The 24362-nt window shown below is 36.6% G+C and overlaps 1 protein-coding gene across 5 annotated transcripts in view; it reads left to right on the plus strand.

Annotated features, from left to right (window-relative positions):
• Positions 1-24362, plus strand: part of Adck5 (aarF domain containing kinase 5) — a 322035-nt gene that overhangs the window by 187128 nt on the left and 110545 nt on the right. For all 5 annotated transcript variants that reach the window (XR_016547387.1, XM_090381279.1, XM_090381281.1 and 2 more), the window contains 2 exons: positions 2409-2492; positions 18995-19076. Coding sequence is in view for 4 of the 5 variants with exons in the window: in XM_090381279.1 (XP_090237405.1) it covers positions 2409-2492; positions 18995-19076 (166 nt within the window). In the remaining variant the exon portion in view is untranslated. The remainder of the gene's footprint in view (positions 1-2408; positions 2493-18994; positions 19077-24362) is intronic.

Raw genomic sequence — 24362 nt, forward strand, 5'->3', positions numbered from 1 at the left:
GATCCTGCAATACTTTTTTAACCATAGACTCCATTATTTTCCTTGAAACAGAGGTTAAGCCTAGAGATCTATAATTATTCACTTTGCACTCTGTGTGAATAGGAGAGATGTTTGCACTTTTCCAATCTCTAGGAACCTTCCATGAATCTGAGGAAGCTCTCGTAATTTTGTCCTCTTTAGCTACTTCTTTTAGTGGAATTGGATAGATCCCATCAGACCCAGGTTCTTTGTTTAGTTTTGATTTCAAGAATTTTCTCTCCACTTCCCTCTCTGTTATCACAAAGTCATTTAGCTCACAGCTATAACTTGGTTTACTTCTGGCGTTCCGACCCTGAAAAACATCTTCACACATATATGTGGATTCAAAATATATATTTTTTTTTATTAGCAACCTGAACAGGATCATCAGTAGTTGTGAAATTCATATGTATTAGGCCAATGTGATTCATCCCTTGTCCTAGTGTTAACATAAGCAAAGAATTCTCTGCTACTTTTCTTTGCATTCTTAGCCAAAGACTTATCATAATATGCCTTAGCTTGCCTAACCAGTTTAGTAACTTGATTGCAGACTAGTGGGTACTTGCTGTAGATGACTGTGTGCTCTTGTGTGATAATTTATAGTGATCCATACATTTTTCCTCTCTGCCACTAGTCTCATCAGTTCAGCTGCCATCCATTTAAGGCTAAATCTTGAACAGTATCTCCTTTGGTATGAAATGCTTAGTAGCTTCTATAATTACTTCCCTGAATGCTTCCCACTTAGAATTTGCAGTCAAAAATCATCACCTTGGTCCCACTGAAAATATTTACCAACTATCTAAGACCATTGTAGCCACCTTTATGAAAGAAAATCTCTTCATTTCATCAAAATATTATGTTACTGCCACTAAGTGATTCCTTTATATGGAGATCCTTAATGCATGAGGAGTCACTGTTGATATTCAGATCAAGAGCTTTCTCCTCTTGTCTCTCTTCTTAAGTTTGAATCTCATTGGAGATTGGAGTATTCTTAAAGGATCTCTTCAATCAAAGTTATAGTTAGCTCTCCTCCCCACTCCCAAAAGAACTAAGGATTTTACAACCTGTACAACATACAGATCAAATAACTTGTGAACATACACAAATACAGACATAACATACAATAAAGACTATATGAAATTGTACCCTATGACAAAAGTAGTTGATGCATCAAAAATCTCCAAAACAACCAGCCACTGAAGTTGGACAACTGGGTGAGATTACTAGTGCTACATATGACTTTAGCTGAATGTTTATTCTATAACAAGGGTCCAATTAACAGACTGCGGTCCACTTTCGGACTGCAAAAACTTTTTTTTTGGAGGACCGGAAGGTAAATGAACCTAAATTCATTCATTTAAATATACAGTCAGATTTCTGTTTAACAAAATTCTTTATAGCAAATTTTTCTATTATTTCTGAATTGCTGTCAGTTGTACAATCATTTCGTAAGAAACTTGACATATTTTCCTCTGATTTAAATGATAAAGCACTGCACTTTCCATGAAGTATTGATGGAAGAACTTAATATACAATTAGATAAAAGTGAATACAATAATTTTCTAGAAAATCTAATTTGGTGAAAGGTTGCAGATTTAAAAAAATAGGAAAATTAACACAACTCCTCATATGTCCATTTTCACTTGAACCAAATGGGGAATGGATTAATGAGGCAGCAAAATGGTTTAAAAGTAATAAAGCTGCACTGTACAGGGGCTCACATCTGGTGAGTATGGGCTTGGATTCTTTCTTCTCATTCTTCATTTTCAGCATCATTCTTCTCTTTCTTGCTTTCTTGGTGATTCCCTTCTATTTCTGAATCTCTCTCTCTCAGGGTAACATAGGAATTTTTTTTTTTTGTTTTTTTTGGCTAGTGCAGCATAAGCCTCGGGCTTCCTTGCACCACCATATGGCTAATAAGTTTCGATCTTGGCCAACAAACAATCATCTGCAAAATTTGCTTCAAAGGTTTGTTCCAGATTTTACAAAAATTTTTTTTAGAAAAAAAATGCCATTTTTCTCATTATGTACAAAAATTTTAGCATTGTATCTATAGTAATTACCTAAATAAATACAAATATCATCTAATATTTTATTTATTAGATGATTTATTAATTTTATTTTAATTTCAAACATTTCAAATGCAATAAAATATTTTTTTATAATATGGACTGCGATGAAAACTAATTGGTGACCCCTGTTCTATAGCTTTACATGAAAAAGAGCTAATTTTTACCTGTGTTGCATTTTGACATATAAATAGGATATGAACTGTTGTGTCACAAAGACAAATTCCAACAGTAATAGTAAACTATGGCATTTCAGATTTAATAATAATATTATATGTGTGCTTTTTTTTTTTTTTTTTTTTTACAAAATTTCTCTTACAGAGAGTTTTGACTCAGGAATTCATAGATGGGGTTAAAATAAATGATGTCAAAGGAATTAAAGAACTTGGATTGAAACTTGCTGATGTAAGAATATGCTATTAAAATTGTTGATTATGATTTTTTTTATTGTGTACATTTCTTTTTTATGACAAAATAACATGTAAAATATATATAGTGAATATTTATGCATTTATAATAAGATATTTATTTTGTTTAAAAGATAGCCTTCCCTCCCCCCCCCTCTCTCTCTCTCTCCATATCACCCTGCTAGATCTACCTGTCTGTTAAAAATGGCAATGTAGTTCTAGCAGTACTGCTCAAAAAATTGCATTGCTTGCAAAATTCACCAAATTTCTGTGAAATTTGGCAATATATCATGTTTTGTAATAGCAACCATCTCTAGCAAACATCTCTTAGATGATGTCACATGCCATACATCATTGCATCATCCTAATGGCAGTATAAATACAGTTCATAAGCTACAAGCCCAGTATTCTGTACTGTTGCAATGGCTAAGTTTTTGCAATTAACACCATGTAGGAAAAGGTGTTGTGTTGCTGCTGTGTTGAATGCAGAGGGAGACATTCTATACATGAAATAGCTAAAAGGAGTCACTGTAATCAATCAACAGTAGCACTTTTATTACATAAATTATCAGAAACTGGCAGTCTAAACAGAAAGAAAGGAAGTGGATGTTCATGAATATTTTCTGCAATGCAGGACAGATTTCTGGTCCATCTACATGTCCAAAACAGAAGATCCTCATCGACAGATCTCAAAACATCATGGGAGGAGGAGGAGGATACAGCAGTAAAGGCAAGTACTGCTCAGTACATAGATATTTTTTTCTCATTAGGATTAGTAGCATGTTGCCCAAGAAAAAAAAGTCACTTTTGACACAATAAATGAAAGCCCTGTATCTAAAATGGACAAAAGAGAATGCTCGTTGATCTGAGGTTCAGTGGAAATGTGTTATTTTCTCTGATGAACCAAAATTGAACTTGCATGGTTCAGATAGCCAGCCGACTGTTAGACGAAGAAGAATTTCATCCTGACCATATCATCTCCACAGTGAAACATTCTGTATCTCAAATGATATAGAGCTGTATTTCACATAGAGGAGTTGTTCATCTTGAATTTGTGAAGGGTACAGTAGATGCTGAGGTGTACAAGGACATTTTTGAGACAAAATCTTCCCACTGTTAGAGATCCTATGAAGATGTTGCCAATTGCATTTTTCAGTATGACTCTGCTCCATGTCATAGAGCCAAAACGATAAGTACTGCTTCATAAAATCAGCAAAAGTTTAAATTTATTTTAATTTATTCACTATCTTTACTGTCCATGGGTGCAAAAATGGTTGAAGGATAAATCAATTCACACAATAACATGGCCTAGGAACAGTCCAGGCCTCAATCCAATTAAAAATTGTTGGAAAAAAATGGGTGTTTCAGTAATGCAAAAGAAACTAAAAACACTTAAAGAGCTGCAGGAAACTTTAATCCATGTTTGGTGCCATGAGATTTCACAGGAGTACATTCAGAACCTAGTAGTAGTGGCATGTGATGCAAGAAAGCAAGTGTATAAGCTTATGTAGCATCAGCCAAAAAAAAAAAAAAAATCAAACCAATCCCTCCAAATGCCTGTCCGGTTCCTCCTTAAATTTATTTAACCTATCAACTTCCACAACGACAGATGGAAGTTTGTTCCAGCAATTAACCACCCGCTGGCTAAAGGCAAATTTCCACACATCTATTCTACATCTGTCTTTTCTTCATTTGAATTTATGTCCCCTTAGGTTTGTAATCTGAACAAGTGGAAGGATCCCATCAGAATTCAGCATGCTCAATCCATTCAAGGCCTTATACACCTCAATCAGATCACCACACAGGTGCCTAGTCTCCAGCCACTGCAGTTTGCAGAACTTAAGCCTCTCTTGGTAAGATGATCCCTTCATTCCCCTCACCAAACTTGTTGCCCTTCTCTGTACATGCTTAAGCAAATCTACATCCTTCCTAAAATGAGGCCTCCAGACCTGTATGCAGTACTCAAGGCATGGCCTGACCATTGCCTTATACAGAGGGACAATCACCTCCTTCTCCCTGCTAGCAAAATTCGTATATATCATTGACAAAACCCCATGACCTGCCCTGGCAGCCTGTCTGCATTGCTCAGAAAACTTCATATCTGCCTGCACAATTACTCCCAGGTCTTTTTCATTTTCTACCACCTTAAGTGTAGTACCACACAGTTGGTACGTTTCTCTGGGTTTACTTCTTAGCCCATCTGCCCAAATTATCTAGATCCTGTTGCAGTAGCACACTGCCATTGCTGTCATTAACAACCCTGCCAGGGGCCACCGTAGCCAGGTGGGAAGGAGCAGCAGTGCGTAGCACACGCTTCTGGATTAGACCGGGGTTCGAGCCCGTCACCACCAAATACGGAGGATGCGGAAAGGTCAGGGAATGACCACCGCATATCCCGGAGCAATATGGCCTTAGTTGCTAATGCTCCTAAAAACCAAAAAACAACAACAACAACCCTGCCAACCTTTGTATCATCTGCAAACTTCGACACTAAGCCTGATATACCTTCATCAATGGCGCCTCCGTAGCCAGGTGGGAAGAAGCAGCAGTGCGTAGCACACACTTCTGGATTAGACCGGGGTTCGAGCCCGTCACCACCAAATACGGAGGATGCGGAAAGGTCAGGGAATGACCACCGCATATCCCGGAGCAATATGGCCTTAGTTGCTAATGCTCCTAAAAACCAAAAAATAACAAAACAACCTTCATCAGTATCATTGATAAATATACAAAACAGTGGACCCAACACCGAACCCTGTGAGACTCCACTAATAACATTAGTCCAAGAAGAGCAGCACCCATTGATTGCAACCCTCTGTCTTCTCCTACTTAACCATCATTTTATCCATTGTAGCAACTTACCCTTAATACCATTCTGCTCCAATTTGTACAATAGTCTTCCATGCGCAACAGTGTCAAAAGCTTTCCTGAAATCCAAATACATGATATCAAAATTATTTTTTGCATCCAGTTCCTTTGTAACCACATCGTAATATCCTATCAAATTTGTCAGACAAGTCTTTCCCTTAACAAACCCGTGTCTGAATTATTGCTGCAGTCTTGTCTAGATCATCCTGCAATGCATCTTTAACCAGTGACTCCATTATTTTACCCGGAACAGAAGTTAAACTAACTGGTCTGTAATTACTCGTGTCACCCTTCGTTCCCCCTTTGTGAATTGGGGATACATTTGCACATCTCCAGTCCGTGGGAACCTCCCCTGAGTCCAAGGATGCTCTCATACTTATGGCTAAGGGTTTGCTTAGTTGCTTTGCCGACTCCTTTAATATAACTGGATAGATCCCATCCACCCCAGGTGCTTTTCTTACATTTAACTTCAACAGTTTCTCTTCCACTTTGCTCTCAGTTATTACAAAATCATTAAGTATCCTGCTACAATTTGATAACCTTCTGCCATTTTCAAACCTTAATAATTCCTCACGTGTGAATGTAGATGCAAAATACTCATTCAGTTTGTTTGCTATCTGAGCAGGATCATCAACAGTCGAACCATCGATGTCAAGTGGACCAATCAGATTCATCCCCTTCCTTTTAGAGTTTATATAAGTAAAGAAATCCTTGCTGTTTTTCTTAGCATCTTTTGCCAAGGATTTCTCGTAATCTGCCTTCGCCTGCCTAACCTCCTTTGTGACCTGATTACAGATTAACTTATATGTGCCATAGGCTTCTGAGTCGCTTGATAATTTATATGCATCCCATGCATTTTTCTTCTCTGTTACGAGTCTCATTAGTTCATTTGACAACCATTTAGGCCTAATCCTTGAACAATATTTCTTAATAGGTATGAATACAGAAAATAAGTGGGTCCAACATCAAACCATGTGGGACTCCACTAATAACATTATTTCATGAAGAGCAGCATCCATTGTTTACCACTCTGTCTTCTCACACTCAACCACCCTTTTATTCATTGTAGCAACTTGCACTTAATACCATTCTACTCCAATTTGTACAGTAATCTTCCATAGTTTGTAATTTTGCAAATTACACTGTAATTTGCAAAATTTAAGCCTTTCTTCATAAGAGCAACCCTTTGTTCCATTCACTAATCTTGTTGCCCTTCTCTGTACTCATTCCAGCAGCTCTACATCCTTCTTGAAATGAGGCCTCCAGACCTGAATACAGTACTCAAGGTATTTCTTTATTGATTTATCTTTTTTACATTTGATACCATTGTTATTTTATATCTTGACATGGTGACTTAAGTCAAAAGCTTTCCTGAAATCCAAGTATATGATATCAAAAGTATTTTTTGCATTCAGTTACATTGTAACCACATCATAGCATCCAGTAAAATTTGCCAGACAAGACTTTCCCTTAACAAACCCATGCTGTGTCTGAATTATTGCTGCAGTCTTGTCTAAATGATCCTGCAATGCATCTTTAACCTGTGACTGCATTATTTTACCCGGAACAGAAGTTAAACTAACTGGTCTGTAATTACTTGTGTCACTCTTCGATCCCCCCTTTGTGAATTGTGGATACATTTGCACATCTCCAGTCCGTGAGGACTTCCCCCGAGTCCAGGGATGCTCTCATAATTATGGCTAAGGGTTTGCTTAGTTCCTTTGCCACCTCCTTTAATATAACTGCCTGTCATTCTAGTTTGAGCAAAGTAATGATAAAAAAAATCACTACTTTCATAGAATTTTTGTTATTATATGAACCAATAGTAACATGATGTTTTATTGGAGAAAGGTACTTATTTCATTGTGTATTTACCCATAAGGCATAAAAGTAATTTTTGCTGCAATTAATAGTTTCATATGTGTATTGTTATTACTTATGTTCGTTTAGCTAATTCTAAAAGATTAGCTGTCAGCATAAGGACAAACAACCTAAAAAATTAGGTTATGCAATTTTATTGAACACTACTCTATGATGAAGAATGTATGCTCATTTTTGGGCATTCTTTAGCATTAGGATTAGTAGAGGCATGTGATGCAAGAAAGCAAGCTTATGCTTTCCTACATCTGTCTTTCCTCAATTTGAATTTATGCCCTCTGAGCAAGATGAAGAATCCCATCAGCATTGAGCATGCTCAAACTATTCAAGGCTTTATACACCTCTATCAGATCGCCTCACCAGTACCTAGTTTGTAATTTTGCAAATTACACTGTAATTTGCAAAATTTAAGCCTTTCTTCATAAGAGCAACCCTTTGTTCCATTCACTAATCTTGTTGCCCTTCTCTGTACTCATTCCAGCAGCTCTACATCCTTCTTGAAATGAGGCCTCCAGACCTGAATACAGTACTCAAGGTATTTCTTTATTGATTTTTCTTTTTTACATTTGATACCATTGTTATTTTATATCTTGACATGGTGACTTAAGTAATTAGGTCAGTGAAATTAAAATTTTTATATATCACCTGGTTTTGGCACATTATCACAACACCTAACCAACCAACCAACAGTACTCAAGGTATAGCCTGACCATTGCTTATATGTTGGAATAATCACCTCCTTATCCCTGCTAGAAAAATTCCTGTATATCATTGACAAGACACCATGAGCTACTCTTGCAGCTCGTCTGCACTGATCAGAGAACTGCATATCTCCCTGCACAATTACCCCCAGGTCCTTTTCATTCTCTACCACTGTCAATGTAGTACCACAGAGTTCATACGTTGCTCTGGGGTTACTGTTTCCCATATGTAGTACTTTCAATTTGTCAATGTTAAACTTCATTTGCCACCTCTCAGCCCAACCTTTCCAGATCCTTTTGCAGCAGCATAGCGTCGGTATTGTCCTTAACAACCCTGCCAACCATTGTATCATCTGCAAACTTGGACATTAAGCTTGATATACCATCATCAATATCATTTATAAATACAGAAAACAATAATGGACCCAACACTGAACTCTGAGGGACTCCACTAATAACATTAGTCCACGATGAGCAGTGTCCATTGATTGGCACTCTCTGTCTTCTCCCCCTCAACAATCCCTTTATCCATAGCAGCAATTTGCCTACAATGCCACACTGCTCCAATTTGTGCAGCAGTCTTCCATGTGCAACAGTATCAAAAGCCTTTCTAAGATCGAAATATATAATATCAAAGTTATTCCCTGCATCCAGTTCTTTTGTGACTGCATCATAGTATCCAATCAAATTGGTCAGACAAGGCTTTCCCTTAACAAAACCATGCTGTGTCCGAGCTATAACTGAAGTCTTGTCTAGCTGATCCTGCAGTGCTTCTTTAACCAGTGCCTCCATTAATTTTCCTGAAACAGAAGTTAAACTCACAGGTGTATAATTATTTTGTCAACCTTTGATCCTCCTTTGTGAATTGGGGTCACATTTGCACATCTCCAGTCTATGGGTAACTCCCCTGATTCAAAAAGAAGCTCTCATAATTATGGCTAAGGGTTTGCTTACTTCCTTTGCTGCCTCCTTTAATATAACTGGATAGATCCCATCCACCCCAGGTGCCTTTCTTGTGTTTATCTTCAACAATTTCTCCTCCACTTTACTCTCAGTTATTACAAGATTATCTAGCTTACTGTCAGAGTTGAATACACCTGTGGCATTCCCCTCGTTGAATAACTCCTCGTGTGAATGTAGATGCAAAATGCTCATTAAGTTTGTTAGCCACCTGAGCAGGATCCTCAAGTGTTGAACCATCAATATCCAGTGGACCAATCTGATTCATCCCTTTCCTTCTAGAGTTCACATAGGTAAAGAACTCTTTTCTGTTTTTCTTTGCATCCTTTGCCAAGGATTTCTCATAATCTGCCTATGCCTGCCTAATCCCCTTTGTGACTTAGTTGCAGACCAGCTTATATCTATCATAGGCTTCCATGTCACCCATTAATTTATATGTATCCCATGCATTTTTCTTCTCTGCCATATGTCTCATTAGTTCATCTGACATCCATTTAGGCCTGAACCTTGAACAGTATTTCTTAGTTGGTATGTAAAGCCTAGTAGCTTCCAAGATAAGTTCTTTGAATGCTTCCCATTTTGAATTTGCTGTTGGTAACATCATTAGTTGGTTCCACTGTATAGAATTTAAATACTGTCTCAGACCATCATAATCGCCTTTACGAAAGCAAAAACCCTTCCCTTTACCCCTGATAGTTACCTCTTTGAGTAAATCCCACTTCAGCACACTGTGATCACTGCCACCTAGTGGTTCCTTTATCTGCAGATTCTTAATGCATGAAGAATCACTACTGATAATCAGATCAAGAGTATTACTCCCTCTAGTTGCCTCCCAAACATGCTGATGTAGAAAACAATCATCCAATAAATTCACAAAAGCCTTGCTAGTGCGTGAGTGACCAACCCATAAATTCCGGTCAGTATCTCGGAAATTAAAAATCTCCCATTATAAGACTCTGATTTACTGGCCCACTCTATTTCCCTGTACAGTTTTTTATTATACTCATCAGAGTCATTAGGCCTATAGCACACTCCTACTCTCAATTTTGATCTCCCAATGCTTATGTCACGCCAAACTGACTCGACACTGCACTGTCCAGCGATGTTGATTGGCTTCACTTCCTTGGATTTTATGTGTTTCTTAACTAATAGCATAACCCCTCCTCCCTTCCTATCCTTTATGTACACATTGTACTCCCCAAATTCCAGTTCTGCATTCCTTATATCTGTGTGACACCACGTCTCTGATATCCAAACAATATCTGCCTTTGATGTTTTGAGCAATACCTCAAATCCATCAAATTTATTTACCAGACTCCTAGCATTGGTGTAAACGCAAGTATACATGCACCTATTCCTATTCTTACTACCCTAACTCAACCAATGTGTTTACTTGTACCGCAATGACTCCCAGTAGTCTCTGAAATATCCTGAATGTTGTTTTCCAGGCTGCTGCTCATTCCAATAGAAGCAGTGCAAGAATCACTTTCACTTCTGCCTTTACGAACTAACCTATTAGTCCATGTATCCCCCCCCCCCCCCCAAGCTAGCAATTTTCCAACCCACCTAACACTGCCTCAATAGCATCAGCAAATATTCTTGCACCCTTTCTATTTAAGTGTATCCCATCCCTGTAGAATGTATTCTGTGACTCATTATGAACACAGTTTGTCCTATAATTTAGAATTATACTGTCATCATGCAGTATGATTAATGTTTTTTAAGGTTGTGATGGGCACCATGAAATCCATTCTTACATTTCAAGGGTACAGTTCTAAAATGGTGTTCACAGGCCAGCCACTAGATAATCTACCATGCTTAACCTCGTGGTAACTCTTGGAGGCATCTGGATCTAGTGTATGATCTCACTAATGTCTAATCTGCCAGATAGTGACGGGAGGGAGCCTGAGTAGGATGTATTCATTGGGGGGGGGGGGGATTGCTGAGATCACATTATGTCAAAGAGCTGGTATATTCTTGCCATGTATGTGTGCCATATCCAAAAATTTTATTACTTCATACAGCACGGCCTCTCCACCTTTTCGTACTTCTTGAATACATTGTGAATAGTCAAACTAACGGAACAAACTTATCTACAAAAAAGATATAGCCCTCCGAAACACTTCTTTGTTCATTTCACACATATATATATATGCAGAAAAAGATAGCACAGGACAGTTACAGACCGATGAAAAGTACTGAAGCATACAACAGATACAAGTTGATCTGTAATAGTACTAAAAATAAGGTCAGGGAGACCAAGGCTGCATGTAAGAAAGTATTGACTAAGAGAGCAAAGAATGGGGACAAGGAATTTTTCATGTATTTGAATACAAGAAAGAAAAAATTGAATCAGTTTGGACCCTTGTGCACTGGGTGTGGGAAAGTCTTAGACAACTCAGCTGATGTTGGCAATGAATTGAACAAGTATTTTGCATCTGTCTTTATTGACGAAAGACCATTCATGCTGATAAGAGTCTGAGCCATATGAATTTAGTGATGTCATAATTACAGATGATTGTTTATTAGAAAAACTTTTGAGCATAAAGGCAAGTAAGGCTCCTGGAGCTGATGGCATATACCCTGTAGTTTTGAGGGAGAGTGTGAGGGATTGTATTGAACCATTGAAGTTAATTGTGAGGACATCTTTGGGCTTGGGGGAGCTTCTTTTGGGTGGGAGGGGTGCCGGTGTACTGCTGGTATATGGGGGTGAAGTTGGTGAATATGGTTCGGTTAATCTGATTTCAGTGGTAGGAAAAATCTTAGAGGCAGTGATTAAAAGTGCAATTCAAGGATATTTAGATAGATATGGCTTTCTGAAGATCACACAACATGGCTTTGTTAAGGGTAAATCATGCTTAACTAACTTAGTAGGTTATTTTGACACAGTTACTTGTGAGCTGGATTTAGGAAATAATTTCAACATAATTTATTTGGATTTTCTGGGATTATTTGACTCGGTCCCCTCATGTGAGGTTGCTGTGTGGGCTTGAACAGGTTGGGATGGATTGCTGCAGGGGTTGTGATTAATGGATATTCTTCAGATTGTTGTAGCATCAGGGATGGGGTGCCTCAGGGATCAGTTCTTGGACTGCTGTTGTTTCTCATTTTCATAAATGACAGGCAGGCATGATGTCAGAATTTGAAGGTGTCATGGGGATTGGTGGGTTGTTGATGATCAGTGCCAGGCAGCACTCCTTTAGAATGACTTGAATGGACTCCAGAGATAGTCAGGACATGGCAGTTGTGGTTTAGTGCTGCTAAATGCAAGGTCTTACACTGGATGAGGTTGAGTTGGAGGCAGTGTGGGTGGGCAGCCGGGGGAACCTATGGTATCCTATAGATGATTTGTCGAGTATTGTCCCCTGGGGATGGGGAGATCATGGTCCCACTCTGTGGGATAATTGTGGGACTTTATTTGGAGTGCTGTGTTCAGGTGTGGGGATATCATCTGAAGGGATACATTGAGCTTCTTGAAAGGATCCAAAGACAGGCAACTCGAATGGCAAGATTGGCTGAAGGATAGCTGTGGGGCTTGGTGGCTGGGCACCTCAGACTGGGTGACCTGATTGAGGTGTATAAGGCTCTGATAGGGATTAGTAAAATGATTGAAGGTGGAATTCTTTCTGTACTGTAAGCACACCTTCACTACAGGTGCTGGCTAGCACTCTCCCACTTTACTTGGAAAGTTTACTTGCATTGTGGTAGCCAAAAGAGGCTTATAAACCCCAGAAAGAAAAAAATACAAAGAGAAAATACAGAGCCAGAAGAAGAGAATAAATTAGAATTACTGGCAACAATAACAGATCCAATCAAGCATGTTAACGAGACCAAATTGTATTTTGAAGAATTTATGTTCAAACAAACAAATAGTATAACAGCTGCCATTAGATTACAAATTATGAACTGCTGGGCAATATTGGAAGAAAGGCTGATTGAATTAAAATACAAATTAGAAACAGTCATAGAGGAAAAGGACAACTATAAAGCCATGAATACTCTGACAAACCAAACTAAACAAATTATTACAAAACCAAAACAAACAGTAACATCTAAGGAGTCTAATATAATAATATTAAAAGCAAAAAATTACTCTTGACTGAAAAGTAGTGAAGTAGTCAAGTATACTGTGGTGACTAAGTAAAACAACATTTAAAAGACATCAGAGTAAATAGCCTCAGAAAGATTAGGAACAATGGGTGCACTGAAAGAACTGAATGTGTGAAACTGAGCGATTGACTGGATGTGAGAATGTAGACAGTGTGACTGGGCTGAATGTTCAATGGATGTGAGAGGGTTGAAATCACGTGAGAAACAGTAGTTGTGGTGAAAAAGAATGGCTATGTTATGGTGAATGGGAATGACTGAGCATTGTGGTAAAAGTGAGTGACTGGGTGTTAAGGTGAAAGGAATGACTGATGCTGGAGTAAACACGGGTACTTGAGTGGAATGTGCGACGAATGATTACACATTTAGTACTTATACTTATTTTACATTTATATTAATAAGATTCATATTTAGCTTACTTTATTTTATTTTATTTATTGAGATTAATGATTTTGAGTCCTCACATTACACCAAGAGCCAAGGATCATAATTTTTGTCTTGGTAGAACTAATTTTTAACTTATTTTCAACTGTCCATTGTTGAAGATCAGATAGAACTTTCTTAGGGGATAGTTCAATAGAAGATCTTGAATTGCCACCAACAAGGACTGTCAAATCTTCACGTTATACCTTCCGGTGTGTGAGAGATGATGGATGAAAAAAAAAAAAAAAAAAAAAAAATTTAAATAGAAAATGTAAGAAAAAAATTATAAAATCTGACTGAAAGTAGAGTGAATGAGTGTACTACAAATTGTCTCTCTTCCAACCCCCTCACTAGACAGACTGATGACTTCATGGTCATCCAAGCAGACACTATGATGTAGCTCTTTTCAGCTGGCATGGTGTGGAATGGTGACACTGGCCACTAGGGTTAGACCTACATAAATCTGGCTGTTACAATGTTTTGTATTCATCACAGAGTTAAACACTGAGTTGGAGGAAACCCCCAGAGCCACATTACAAATAATACTGTACACTATGTTCTAAAGAATTCCAGAACTAAGGGTCGTAAACTCAAATTACAGGGCTTAAGGTTTAGACTTGTTTAGACTTATCTACATGTGTGGGGTTTTTTTTTTTTTTTTTTTTTGCAAGTTCAGCAAAAGCCTCTGGCTTCCTTGCACTACATGGCAAATACTATTACTAATGCTGTTTTAAGTTTACTACAGCGAGAAAGGGGAACAAGTAGAAAGATCAATTGTATTATACCAAAAAAACATAAGGACATAATGTTGACTGAATTTCAGTTTTGATTTACCCTGAAAAGCATCCCTTTAGTTCATAGTAAATCACCAAAATAGGTGAAATGGCATTGTTTTGTTACATCTCATATTGTGAATGTCTTCATAACTGGGTTGCTCATTGTATTACTGGGGTACTTACCTGTCCATTGATGAGAGGTGAATAAGCTTTGAAATGGTGCCATCTGGGTGGTGGTGGTAACACTGAGAATAAATAATATTAGTCTTTTCTACTGGGGAAGCATTGCTTATTTGAGGTAATGCAATAACAGGCAACTCATTGTTACATCTCATATTTGCAATATGAGATGTAACAAAAACTATGCCATTTCACCTATGTCGGTTATTTACTATGAGCTAAAATGATGCTTTGCACTAACTTGTTCATCTAGTAAATTGCCGATAAGTGAAATGGCATCATTTTTGTCACATCTCATATGAATGACTTCACAAGTTGCCTGTTATTGTTATTTATTGTGAAATTCAGTGTTTTATGGAAAAGTTAAAAATATCACATAGCCCTAGTGCTTAACCATGATAGTTTCAATATTATATACATAATGTTGCAACTATAATTTTGTTTTTTTATCTAATATGATGCTTATGTTCAAGTTTAATGTCAGATTAAAAAAACCATAATATATCCATATTCGGAATTATTTCAATTCATATATTGTGAAAGAAATGAATTCTTAAGTTCAGTAATTGTTGAATGCTATACTTTAAGTTAAAAATGATTTCTTCCAACAAGTTAAAATTGGCAATACATCATTACTTGTTATAGTATTTTATTTTGTTGCATTATATTAACATAGAGGTTTAGCTGTTGAAGGTGTATTATAATGTGAAATTAATATCGCTAAACATAAACATGTTTTTTGTAATTGGTTATCCAGTTTTCTCTCTGATCGCTCACTGAGGACTATGGTAGATCGCTCTGTCTTCTCCACTAATGCTGGTGTTCCCCAAGATTCAGTTCTTTCCCCCACTCTTTTCCTCTTGTATATTAATGACCTTCTTCCATTGACAGGAAATAGTTTTGCCGATGATAGCACATTGCATTCCACTTTCCATTTTGAGAAACCTTGCCCTGCTCGATCAACTTCAACTTCTCGAATATCCGCTACCAATTCCTTAAATGCCAATGTCCAGGTAATTCTGCAGTGGGGCAAAGACAACTTAGTCGTTTTCAATCCTTCTAAAACTCAGTCTTGTCTTATATCTCGCAAAAAGAATTCTTCTGCGCCTATGCTTATCTTTGGTGACATTCCGACTTATAGGTAAAATGATATCTCTTTTGGGATTACCCTGACTTCTAATCTCTCTTGGCACAAGCATATTACAAATATTGCTTCCTCTGCATCTAAAAAACTTGGTTTTCTCTTTCACTCTCACCATTACAGCTGTTCATTCTGTACAAATCGCAAATCTACCTGCCCTACCATGGAATATTGTTCCAACATCTGGGGGTGGTGCCCCCAAAACCTCTCTCATGCTTCTTCTAGATTCCATTCAGAAGAGGGCAGTTAGGTTAATTAATGACTCCTCTCTAACAGAGTCTCTCCACTCGCTGTCTCATAGACGTACTGTTTCTGCTGCAAGCCTTTTCTACAGATACTTCCACGGGCACTGTTCTTCTGAATTGGCCTCTATAATTCCCGCTCTCTCTCTCTTTCAAAACAGTCTGAACACGTGCTGCACCAGCCAACATCCATTTACTGTCCAACTTCAAATTCACAGAACCAACTTTTCATCTTCCTCATTTATTCATTAAAGTGCTGTATTCTGGAACAACCTTCCTTCATACGTATTTCCTGAAAATTACAGTCTACAGAAGTTCAAGTCTAATGTCAACAAATATCTTCTTTCATCTTCTAAACCTCCAACCCCAAGCACGGTGCTAAGTACTATAGGTTCTAATACCTCTCGTGTATGGAGTTTTCATTAAAAATAAATAAATAAAAGAATAATAATATTCTTATATTATACTTACAGTTATAAGAGAGTTATATTTAATTCCTTTTCACTAAAATTTTTATGCTCCAAATATGTGCACTTATCATAAAAAGGATACACTTTCACTTCAATGAAAAGTTCACTCTGAAACTTACATTTTCTGGTGCCAAGCTCTAAGTAAAGGGGTGGAAGGGACAGAGAGAACACATAATTGTCACTGGGGAACTGTGTTTTCTCATGTCATGAAAAAAGAATATTAGGAGATAGAAAGCAACTCTTTAAAGAAATGTTGATCATATAAATGAAATCCATACACACACAACTATAGCTTCATAATTCACAAAGCAGGGACTCACATCTGGTGAGTATGGATTTGCCATACCTGGGGTCCTGAGCTCGATATCATCATTCTTCTTTTTTCTGGTGATTCTCTTCTACTTCTCTCTCTCTCTCTCTTTTTCTCTCTCGGTAATTCAGAAATTTTTTTTTGGCTGGTGCAGCATAAGCCTCAGACTTCCTTGCACCATATGGCTAATAATAATAAAAGATATTTAAAAATTTATATTATATTATTATCATTAGCTATATGGTGCAAGGAAGCCTGACACTTTTGCTGCACCAGCCAAAAAAAAAAAAATTCCTGAGTTACCTAGAGAGATTTGTTATTTGTTATTTGGTTTTTAGGAGCATTAGCAACTAAGGCCATATTGCTCCGTGAATATGCGGTGGTCATTCCTGACCTTTCCGCATCCTCCGTATTTGGTGGTGACGGGCTCGAACCCCGGTCTAATCAAGATGCGTGTGCTACGCACTGCTGCTCCTTCCCACCTGGCTACAGAGGCGCCTACCTAGAGAGAAGGGAATCACCAAGAAAGAGAAGAATGATGATATCCATCTCAGGAACTTGGGTGTGCCAAGCTCATACTCACCAGATGTAAGCCCCTGGAGTGATGCTCAGATGTTATTATTATTATTAGCCAAGTGGTGCAAGGAAACTTGAGGATTATGTTGCACCAGCCAAAAAAAAAAAAATTCTGAATTACCCCAAAAGAGAGAGAGAGAGTCAGAAGTAGAAGGGAATCACCAAAAAAGAGAAGAATGATGATATCCAGTTCAGTACCCTGGGTGAGCCAATCCCATACTCACCAGATATGAACCCCTGAGGTTGATAATAATAAATTTGTTTGATGAACATCATAAAACAGCTGAACTGTATCAAATAATTACATGAAATAGAGCAATGAATAAGCAGTAAATAGCCACAAAACTTTTAAAATCATGAGTTATGTCGCTTATATATATATATATATATATATATATATATATATATTGTTTTAATGAAGTTCTTTCTGATTACTTGATTTTCTGAACTAAAAAATGGGTCATCTTACTGCATACCACGTTATACAAATTAGATAAACACTTCTAGCGGTCACATTATATCAACTGAATCACATTTTATATTCATTTCTCATTATAACACGACCAAGTTATAAGATGAATGTGTTTGTTGCCTGAATATTTTTTGAGTGTGTTTCGATAACTGTTATATTCATTTAGCTTAAGGTGCGCACAGTTTAAAAAGTTAATGGGTCCACTAGCTGCTTGTAATAAAAAAAAATGCCAATATTGAACCAGTATGCAGTATTATTAATAAATTATCGAAGTTGATAATATTATAGACTTCCAACACTACGTGTACCTCAAGGGTGATATGCTAGGGTGTACTAGTAAAAAAAAAAAAAAAAAAAAAAAAAAAAATTGACACTTTTACCCTAACTCGAAAAATACAGAACACTTCACGGAACAAAAAGAAATATGATACATTGGTTTAAAACATGGCCTGTCATGAGAAAAAAATGGGCTGTTTGGTCATCTTATCCCCAGTGTACCACAAAGTAGATCTACACTTCTATCACTGTAAAATATTCAACTTCATTTCTGATCTGATAAAATTAAACCTCTTACCATTAAAGGCAAGGAAGAGAAAACAAAATCCCACCACAACGCATTCATTCATAAATGAACGTGTTGTGGTGTGTTTGCCAAAACACCATATCAAAAGTGCTGTGGTTATCCCAATATAGATGTATTTTTAGCATGTTAGCATTAGCAGAGGCATGTGATGCAAGAAAGCAAGCCTACAGGGGCTCACATCTGGTGAGCATATGGGGTAAACTTTTATTGTTTTTGTCTCACTGATCTACAAAAAAAATTTACTGAGAAGCAGTTAAGCTATTTCAAATTGATAAAATTTGAGAGCTTGTATTCCTTTTGAGTTTGAAAAGCATGTTGCTAATTTGCTGTTGCTGATACAAGATGTTTAGAATTCCTTTTCTTGTGATATTGAGTTTTTCATTATATGTTAAAAAAGGATCACCTGAGTAAAAAAACAACAATAGTTATATAAAGTATAAAAATTTCTCCTGACCGAATAATTGATTTACAACCTAAAAAAAAAAAAAAACATGGGAATCAAAATGATCCCAGACAACTGTTGACAAATTAATAAAGTTTTTCATTATTGCTATTATAAATGCTCTTTATTAGGGTCAGGAGTAAGAGACATGAAATTCTTGTAGACACTGACCAAACAGGAAATGAAGCTTGAAGAAGTCAGCAATACTGTCTTGGTTGACTTCCAACTTCATTTCTATTTGGTCTGTATCTGCAAGAATTGCACATTATCATTGTCACTATTATTATTATTACTATATAAAAAAAAAATTATGTATATTATATATAAATAAGACATATATATATATCTGTGTGTGAATTTTTTAATTTTAGGTAGATGAGAAATTAGTATTAGCATTTGCTGAACAGATATTTCACACGGGTTTTGTTCATGCTGATCCTCATCCTGGAAATGGTAAATTTTATCCTACAATTTTTCTCTTGGAATATCTAAAGGACTATCTAAAGTACATCTTTATATATTTGAGTGGTAATCATTTAATTTGCAGACTGGTGCAAGATTTTATGTTTACTGAGTAAACTGTCCATAATTGCTATTAGAGGCACTCTGCCTGATCACTACTGAGCAGACTCTGTATGTGCAGGCCAGTACTTGTTGAGCTAGTGTTGCATGAAGAGTTTTTTTAGCCACATGTCAGTGACAATCATTTTGAAGCAAGTATCACATTGGACATACAGATTGAACAGCAATATGTGATTCGTTATTGGGTCAGATTATACAGTAACGAATGACAGGACTTAAATGCATTGGAAACAAATGAATGGAATGTATGGTATTGAATGTCTTGGTAGGACAGCCATATTTAAATGTCACAAGTGATTCAGTGAACACCGTGAGTCTGTTGCAGATGACCCAAGACCTGGTCAGCCTTCCTCCTCAACAACTCATGAGCAAATTGCAAAAGTCCAGGAAATCTTAGATGATGACAGGCGAATTACACTTTGTGAATTAGCTGTTAGAATGTCCATTTCATGTGGTAGTGTTCCCAATATTGTGAAAAATCACCTGAAAATGTCACAAATCTGTGCACACTGGATTCCATACAATTTGACTCCAGAACAAAAACAGCAAAGGGTAGACTTGGGTAAAGAAATGCTTGATTGTTTCGAAACACAGGGTAAAACTTTTTAAATCGAATAGCAACTTGTGATGAAACTTGGATTTTTCACTATGATCCAAAGAGAAAACAACAGTCGAGTGAGTGGAAGCATTCTGATTCACCAAGACCTAAGAAATTTCGAGCTTCTTGTTCGGTTAACAAACAGATGATTCTTGTTACACATTTTGTGCCTCTTGGAACAACTCTGAATTAGGAAGCATACTCTGAGGTTCTCAGACTCAAACTTCACTGTGCCATTCATGAGAAACTTCAAGAACTTTCCAGTGTGAAGTGGTTTCTTCATAAAGACAATGTCAGGTCCCATATGGCTAATATTGTGCAGCCAGTGATCACTGCCATAGGTGCTGAGGTTCTGCCACATCACCCTTATTCATTGGACTTAGCCCCATGTGATTTCTTCCTGTTTCTGCATCTGAAAGGCAAGCATTTCACGTCTGACAATGATGCTTGCAGAGCCACAACAGAAGCACTTCGCAGTCTTTTGAAAAATGGCTTGCAAGAAGCATTTAATTCGTTGGTAAAATGGTGGTGAAAGTGTGTAAAATTCAAGGGAGAATATTTCGAGAAGGAGAAATCCACAGAAGGTTCAGATGCTGACAATTAAGATAAGATCTTGCACCAGTCCGCGAATTAATTGATCACCCCTTTTATTTCCATATACATATTTTTTGCAAGAAAATAACATAGAAATGCAACAAGGGGTTGCCCACATTTTAGAAGAATTCTAACAATCTTGTACTTGAAAGAAAGAAAAATCTTTGTGGGTTATTATACTAATTGAAAACACCACAATGCTCAACAGTTGTTAGTGATAATTTATTTAGTGCAAAAAAATACTTTTTTTCTGTATTTATTACAATATTATAGGAATATCAAGTTTGATGTCTAAGTTTGCCATTGGAAAAGACTTAGAGGTGATTGTAAAGTCTAACATTAAGTTCTGTGAACAGTCAAGACAGACTGCTAGATCAACTCATGGGATTTCTTCCAAAGGCAAGCAAGTTGATTAATAATAGTAATCAGAGTATGCTACGCCAACAAGACCGAATAAATTAGGCAGATAGGCTGAAAAGCAGCAATTGAAGTTTAACATTGATAAATATTATTTTATCAATTAAATTAAATTGATTAACACTGATTAAATGTTAATTATTAGACCTCTGAGTCTTTTCCAATGGCAAACTTAGGCTTCAAACTTGATATAAATGTTATTTATCAATGCTAAACCTCAAGTGCTACACTGAACTGAGGTTTAACATTGATAAATGTTGAGCCATCTGTTTCTCCAAGAAACTCAGGGTTTCTTGGAGAAAAATAGAAGTAATTTTGGAATAGCATACCAGTTAGTCTGGCATGATGTTCTCTGCACAGTTAAGACATGCCTAGGACAGCTCATTAGGTTCTTTCAATGAAATGAAATTAATTTTTCCAGTAGGGACAAAGAGGTGATTATGCCATTGTATAATGCAGTGGTTAGGCCACATCTTGCATACTGGTTACAGGTTTGGAAACTTTATTCTATGAAGAATGTAGATCTGTTGCAATAGGTATAGAGAAGAACAGCAAAATTAGTAAGAGGATCCTTTTAGGGGACATAAAAGGATCCTCTTACCAAAAAAATATTTGAGTTCTATAAAGTACTGTCTGGAAACAAGGTATCTGCAAGGACACCTTAGACCATATTGAGATTTTTCCAACTTTAAATGGGTTGAATAAACTAAATGCTAATGGCATCCTTATTTATTCTTGGATGACATCACAACAGGATGTATAAATTGGGAAAGGATGATTGCAGGATACATACTGTGAAATTTGCTTTCAGCCAGTGGGTGATTGTTGGAATAAGCTTCCACTTGGTATTGTGGAAGTGGATTCAAAAGTGTTGAATGAATTTAAAGAAGAATTGGAAAGATTATTAGAAAGGGTGATGCAACTAAGACATGAGGCACATTATATCCTACAGTATATATTTGCATATATTCCATTATCTTTTTTCCTTATGAAAATATACCCCAAGTTTCTTATAAAAACAGTCTTGTGTTTGCCCGATACTAACTTTTCTCCTCATTCTGCTTAATTCTAATAACTGTGCAGATTCACTCCCCACTTCCCCCATATTGAAACATGCACTAGTTACCAAGAATCCTTAGCAGTAATGAAGACTGAAATCTGTAATATCTGGAAGAGAAATTGTTTTTTTCTATTCAAAAGAAATGCATCATACAGCTGTAATGGAAAAAACAATACAAATACAATACATGATTTTTCTATTTGGTACTTCTGTAATTGACAAACATATAATTAAGGTTATTAATAATAACAGCAATAATGATGATATTTAATAGTAAAATGATAATGATTCTAATAATAATAATATTAACAGTCATTGGGTTGTGCCCAAGTTTGTTTTCATCATGACTTCAAGACCTAGATGCCATTCTCCAGAAAATGGAAAGATAAATTATGTCAGAAATGTTTGATATTAATAATACACAATGCATTTTATGTGACAATTGGTTGGCATATTAACCTGTTATAGACTGTCAGAGAATTGAATGATCAAAATGGCTCTCCATTTTGATCAGTCAGTTTTCTCTAAATTACCATTTTGACTATGTTAACATCTCATACTCTCTCAGCATTTTGATTTTTGTCATTTTGTGTTTTGACAATATGATTATGTCCAAGTATTCAATTGCATTATACATGTAACCAGCAAAGTACTGATAAATGGCAATATATTCTTTCTGTAAATTAGTTCATAAAAATAATGCCATGATGGATAATGCCATTAAAAATTAATGGATAATGCTGGATCTAAACCACACTGGTTAGTCCTAGCATTATCTATTATGCACTCCTACATTAAAATTTATAGAGGAATTAATAATATTTCTTGCTGTGACTTGAATATGTTGATACTAATTATATATAGATGTATAATAAATACATTTTTATATTATTTATTGTACAGTTTTATATTATTATTATTATTATTATTAATATTTTTATATTATAATAAAATTATGAAAGTGTATTTTTACCATGAGGTTAACAGTGGCCGCAGGTAGAGGAAAAAGTGATTTTTGCACTCCTCCTATTAGAATGAGCAGCAGCCTGAAAAGCAAGCTAATGGAGATTTCCAGGACTGTTGGGAGTCATAGTGGAACAAGTAAATACTGGGCTGTAATAGGGTAACTAAGAGTAGAAACAGGTGCATGTACACCAATGTTAGGAGTATAGTTAATAAATTTGATGAGCTTGAAGTGCTAGTCGAAACATCAAAGGCAAATACGGTTGGAATATCAGACACATGGTGTCACACAGAAATAAGCTGTGCAGAATTGGAATTTGGGGAAGACAATGTGTACAGGAAGGGAGGAGGGGGTTACGCTGTTAGTTAAGAAACACATAAAATCTAAGGAAGTGCATCCAATTGATGTTGAGTCTGTTTGGTGTGACATAAGCACTGGGAAAGGAAAAATGAGAGAAGGTGTGTTACGCTGTTAGTTAAGAAACACATAAAATCTAAGGAAGTGCATCCAATTGATGTTGAGTCTGTTTGGTGTGACATAAGCACTGGGAAAGGAAAAATGAGAGAAGGTGTGTTATAGGCCTAATGAATCTGATGAGTATAATGAGCAATTGTGCAGAGAAATAGTGGGCCAGTAAATCAGAATGTCTTATCATGGGGGATTTTAACTTTCCAGATATTGACTGGAACTTGTGGATTGGTCACTTGCACACTTACAAGACTTTTGTGGATTTATTGGATGACTGTTTTCTACAGCAACATGTTCGAGAGGCAACCAGAGAGAGTAATACTCTTGATCTGATTATCAGCAGTGATTATTCATGCATTAAGAATTTGCAAATAAAGGAACCACTGGGTGATAGTGATCACAATGTACTGATGTGGGAATTATTTAAAGATGTAACTACCATCAAGGCTAAAGGGAAGAGCTTTTGCTTTTGTAAAGGGGTCTCAGACAGTTTTTAAATTCTGTACACTGGGAGCAACCAATGATGTTGCCAACATTGAATTCTAAATGGGAAGCCTTCAGAGACTTAATTTTGGAGGCTACTAGGCTTTTCATTCCAACTAAGAAATACTGTTCAAGGTTTAGGCCTAAATGGATGTCAAATGAACTAATGGGACTCGTGGCAGAGAAGAAAAATGCATGGGATGCATATAAATTATCAGGTGACACAGAAGCCTATGGCAGATATAAACTAGTCTGTAATCAAGTCACAACGGAGGTTAGGCAGCCAAAGGCAGATTACGAGAAATCTTTGGCAAAAGACGCAAAGCAAAACAGCAAAGAGTTCTTTACTTATGTAAACTCTAGAAGGAAAGGGATGAATCAGATTGGACCACTCAACGTAGATGGGTTGACTATTGATGATCATGCTCAGGGTAGCTGATAAACTGAATGAGTATTTTGCATCTACATTAACACATGAGAAGTTATTCAATGAGGGAAGTGCCAGATGTTTATCAAACTCTAACAGGGAGCTAAGTGATTTTGTAATAACTGAGAGCAGCAAAGTGGAGGAGA

The sequence above is a fragment of the Mastigoproctus giganteus genome, chromosome 9 (assembly GCF_048544385.1).
Source record: "Mastigoproctus giganteus isolate SK-2022 chromosome 9, ASM4854438v1, whole genome shotgun sequence".
Classification (NCBI taxonomy): Eukaryota; Metazoa; Arthropoda; class Arachnida; order Uropygi; family Thelyphonidae; genus Mastigoproctus; species Mastigoproctus giganteus.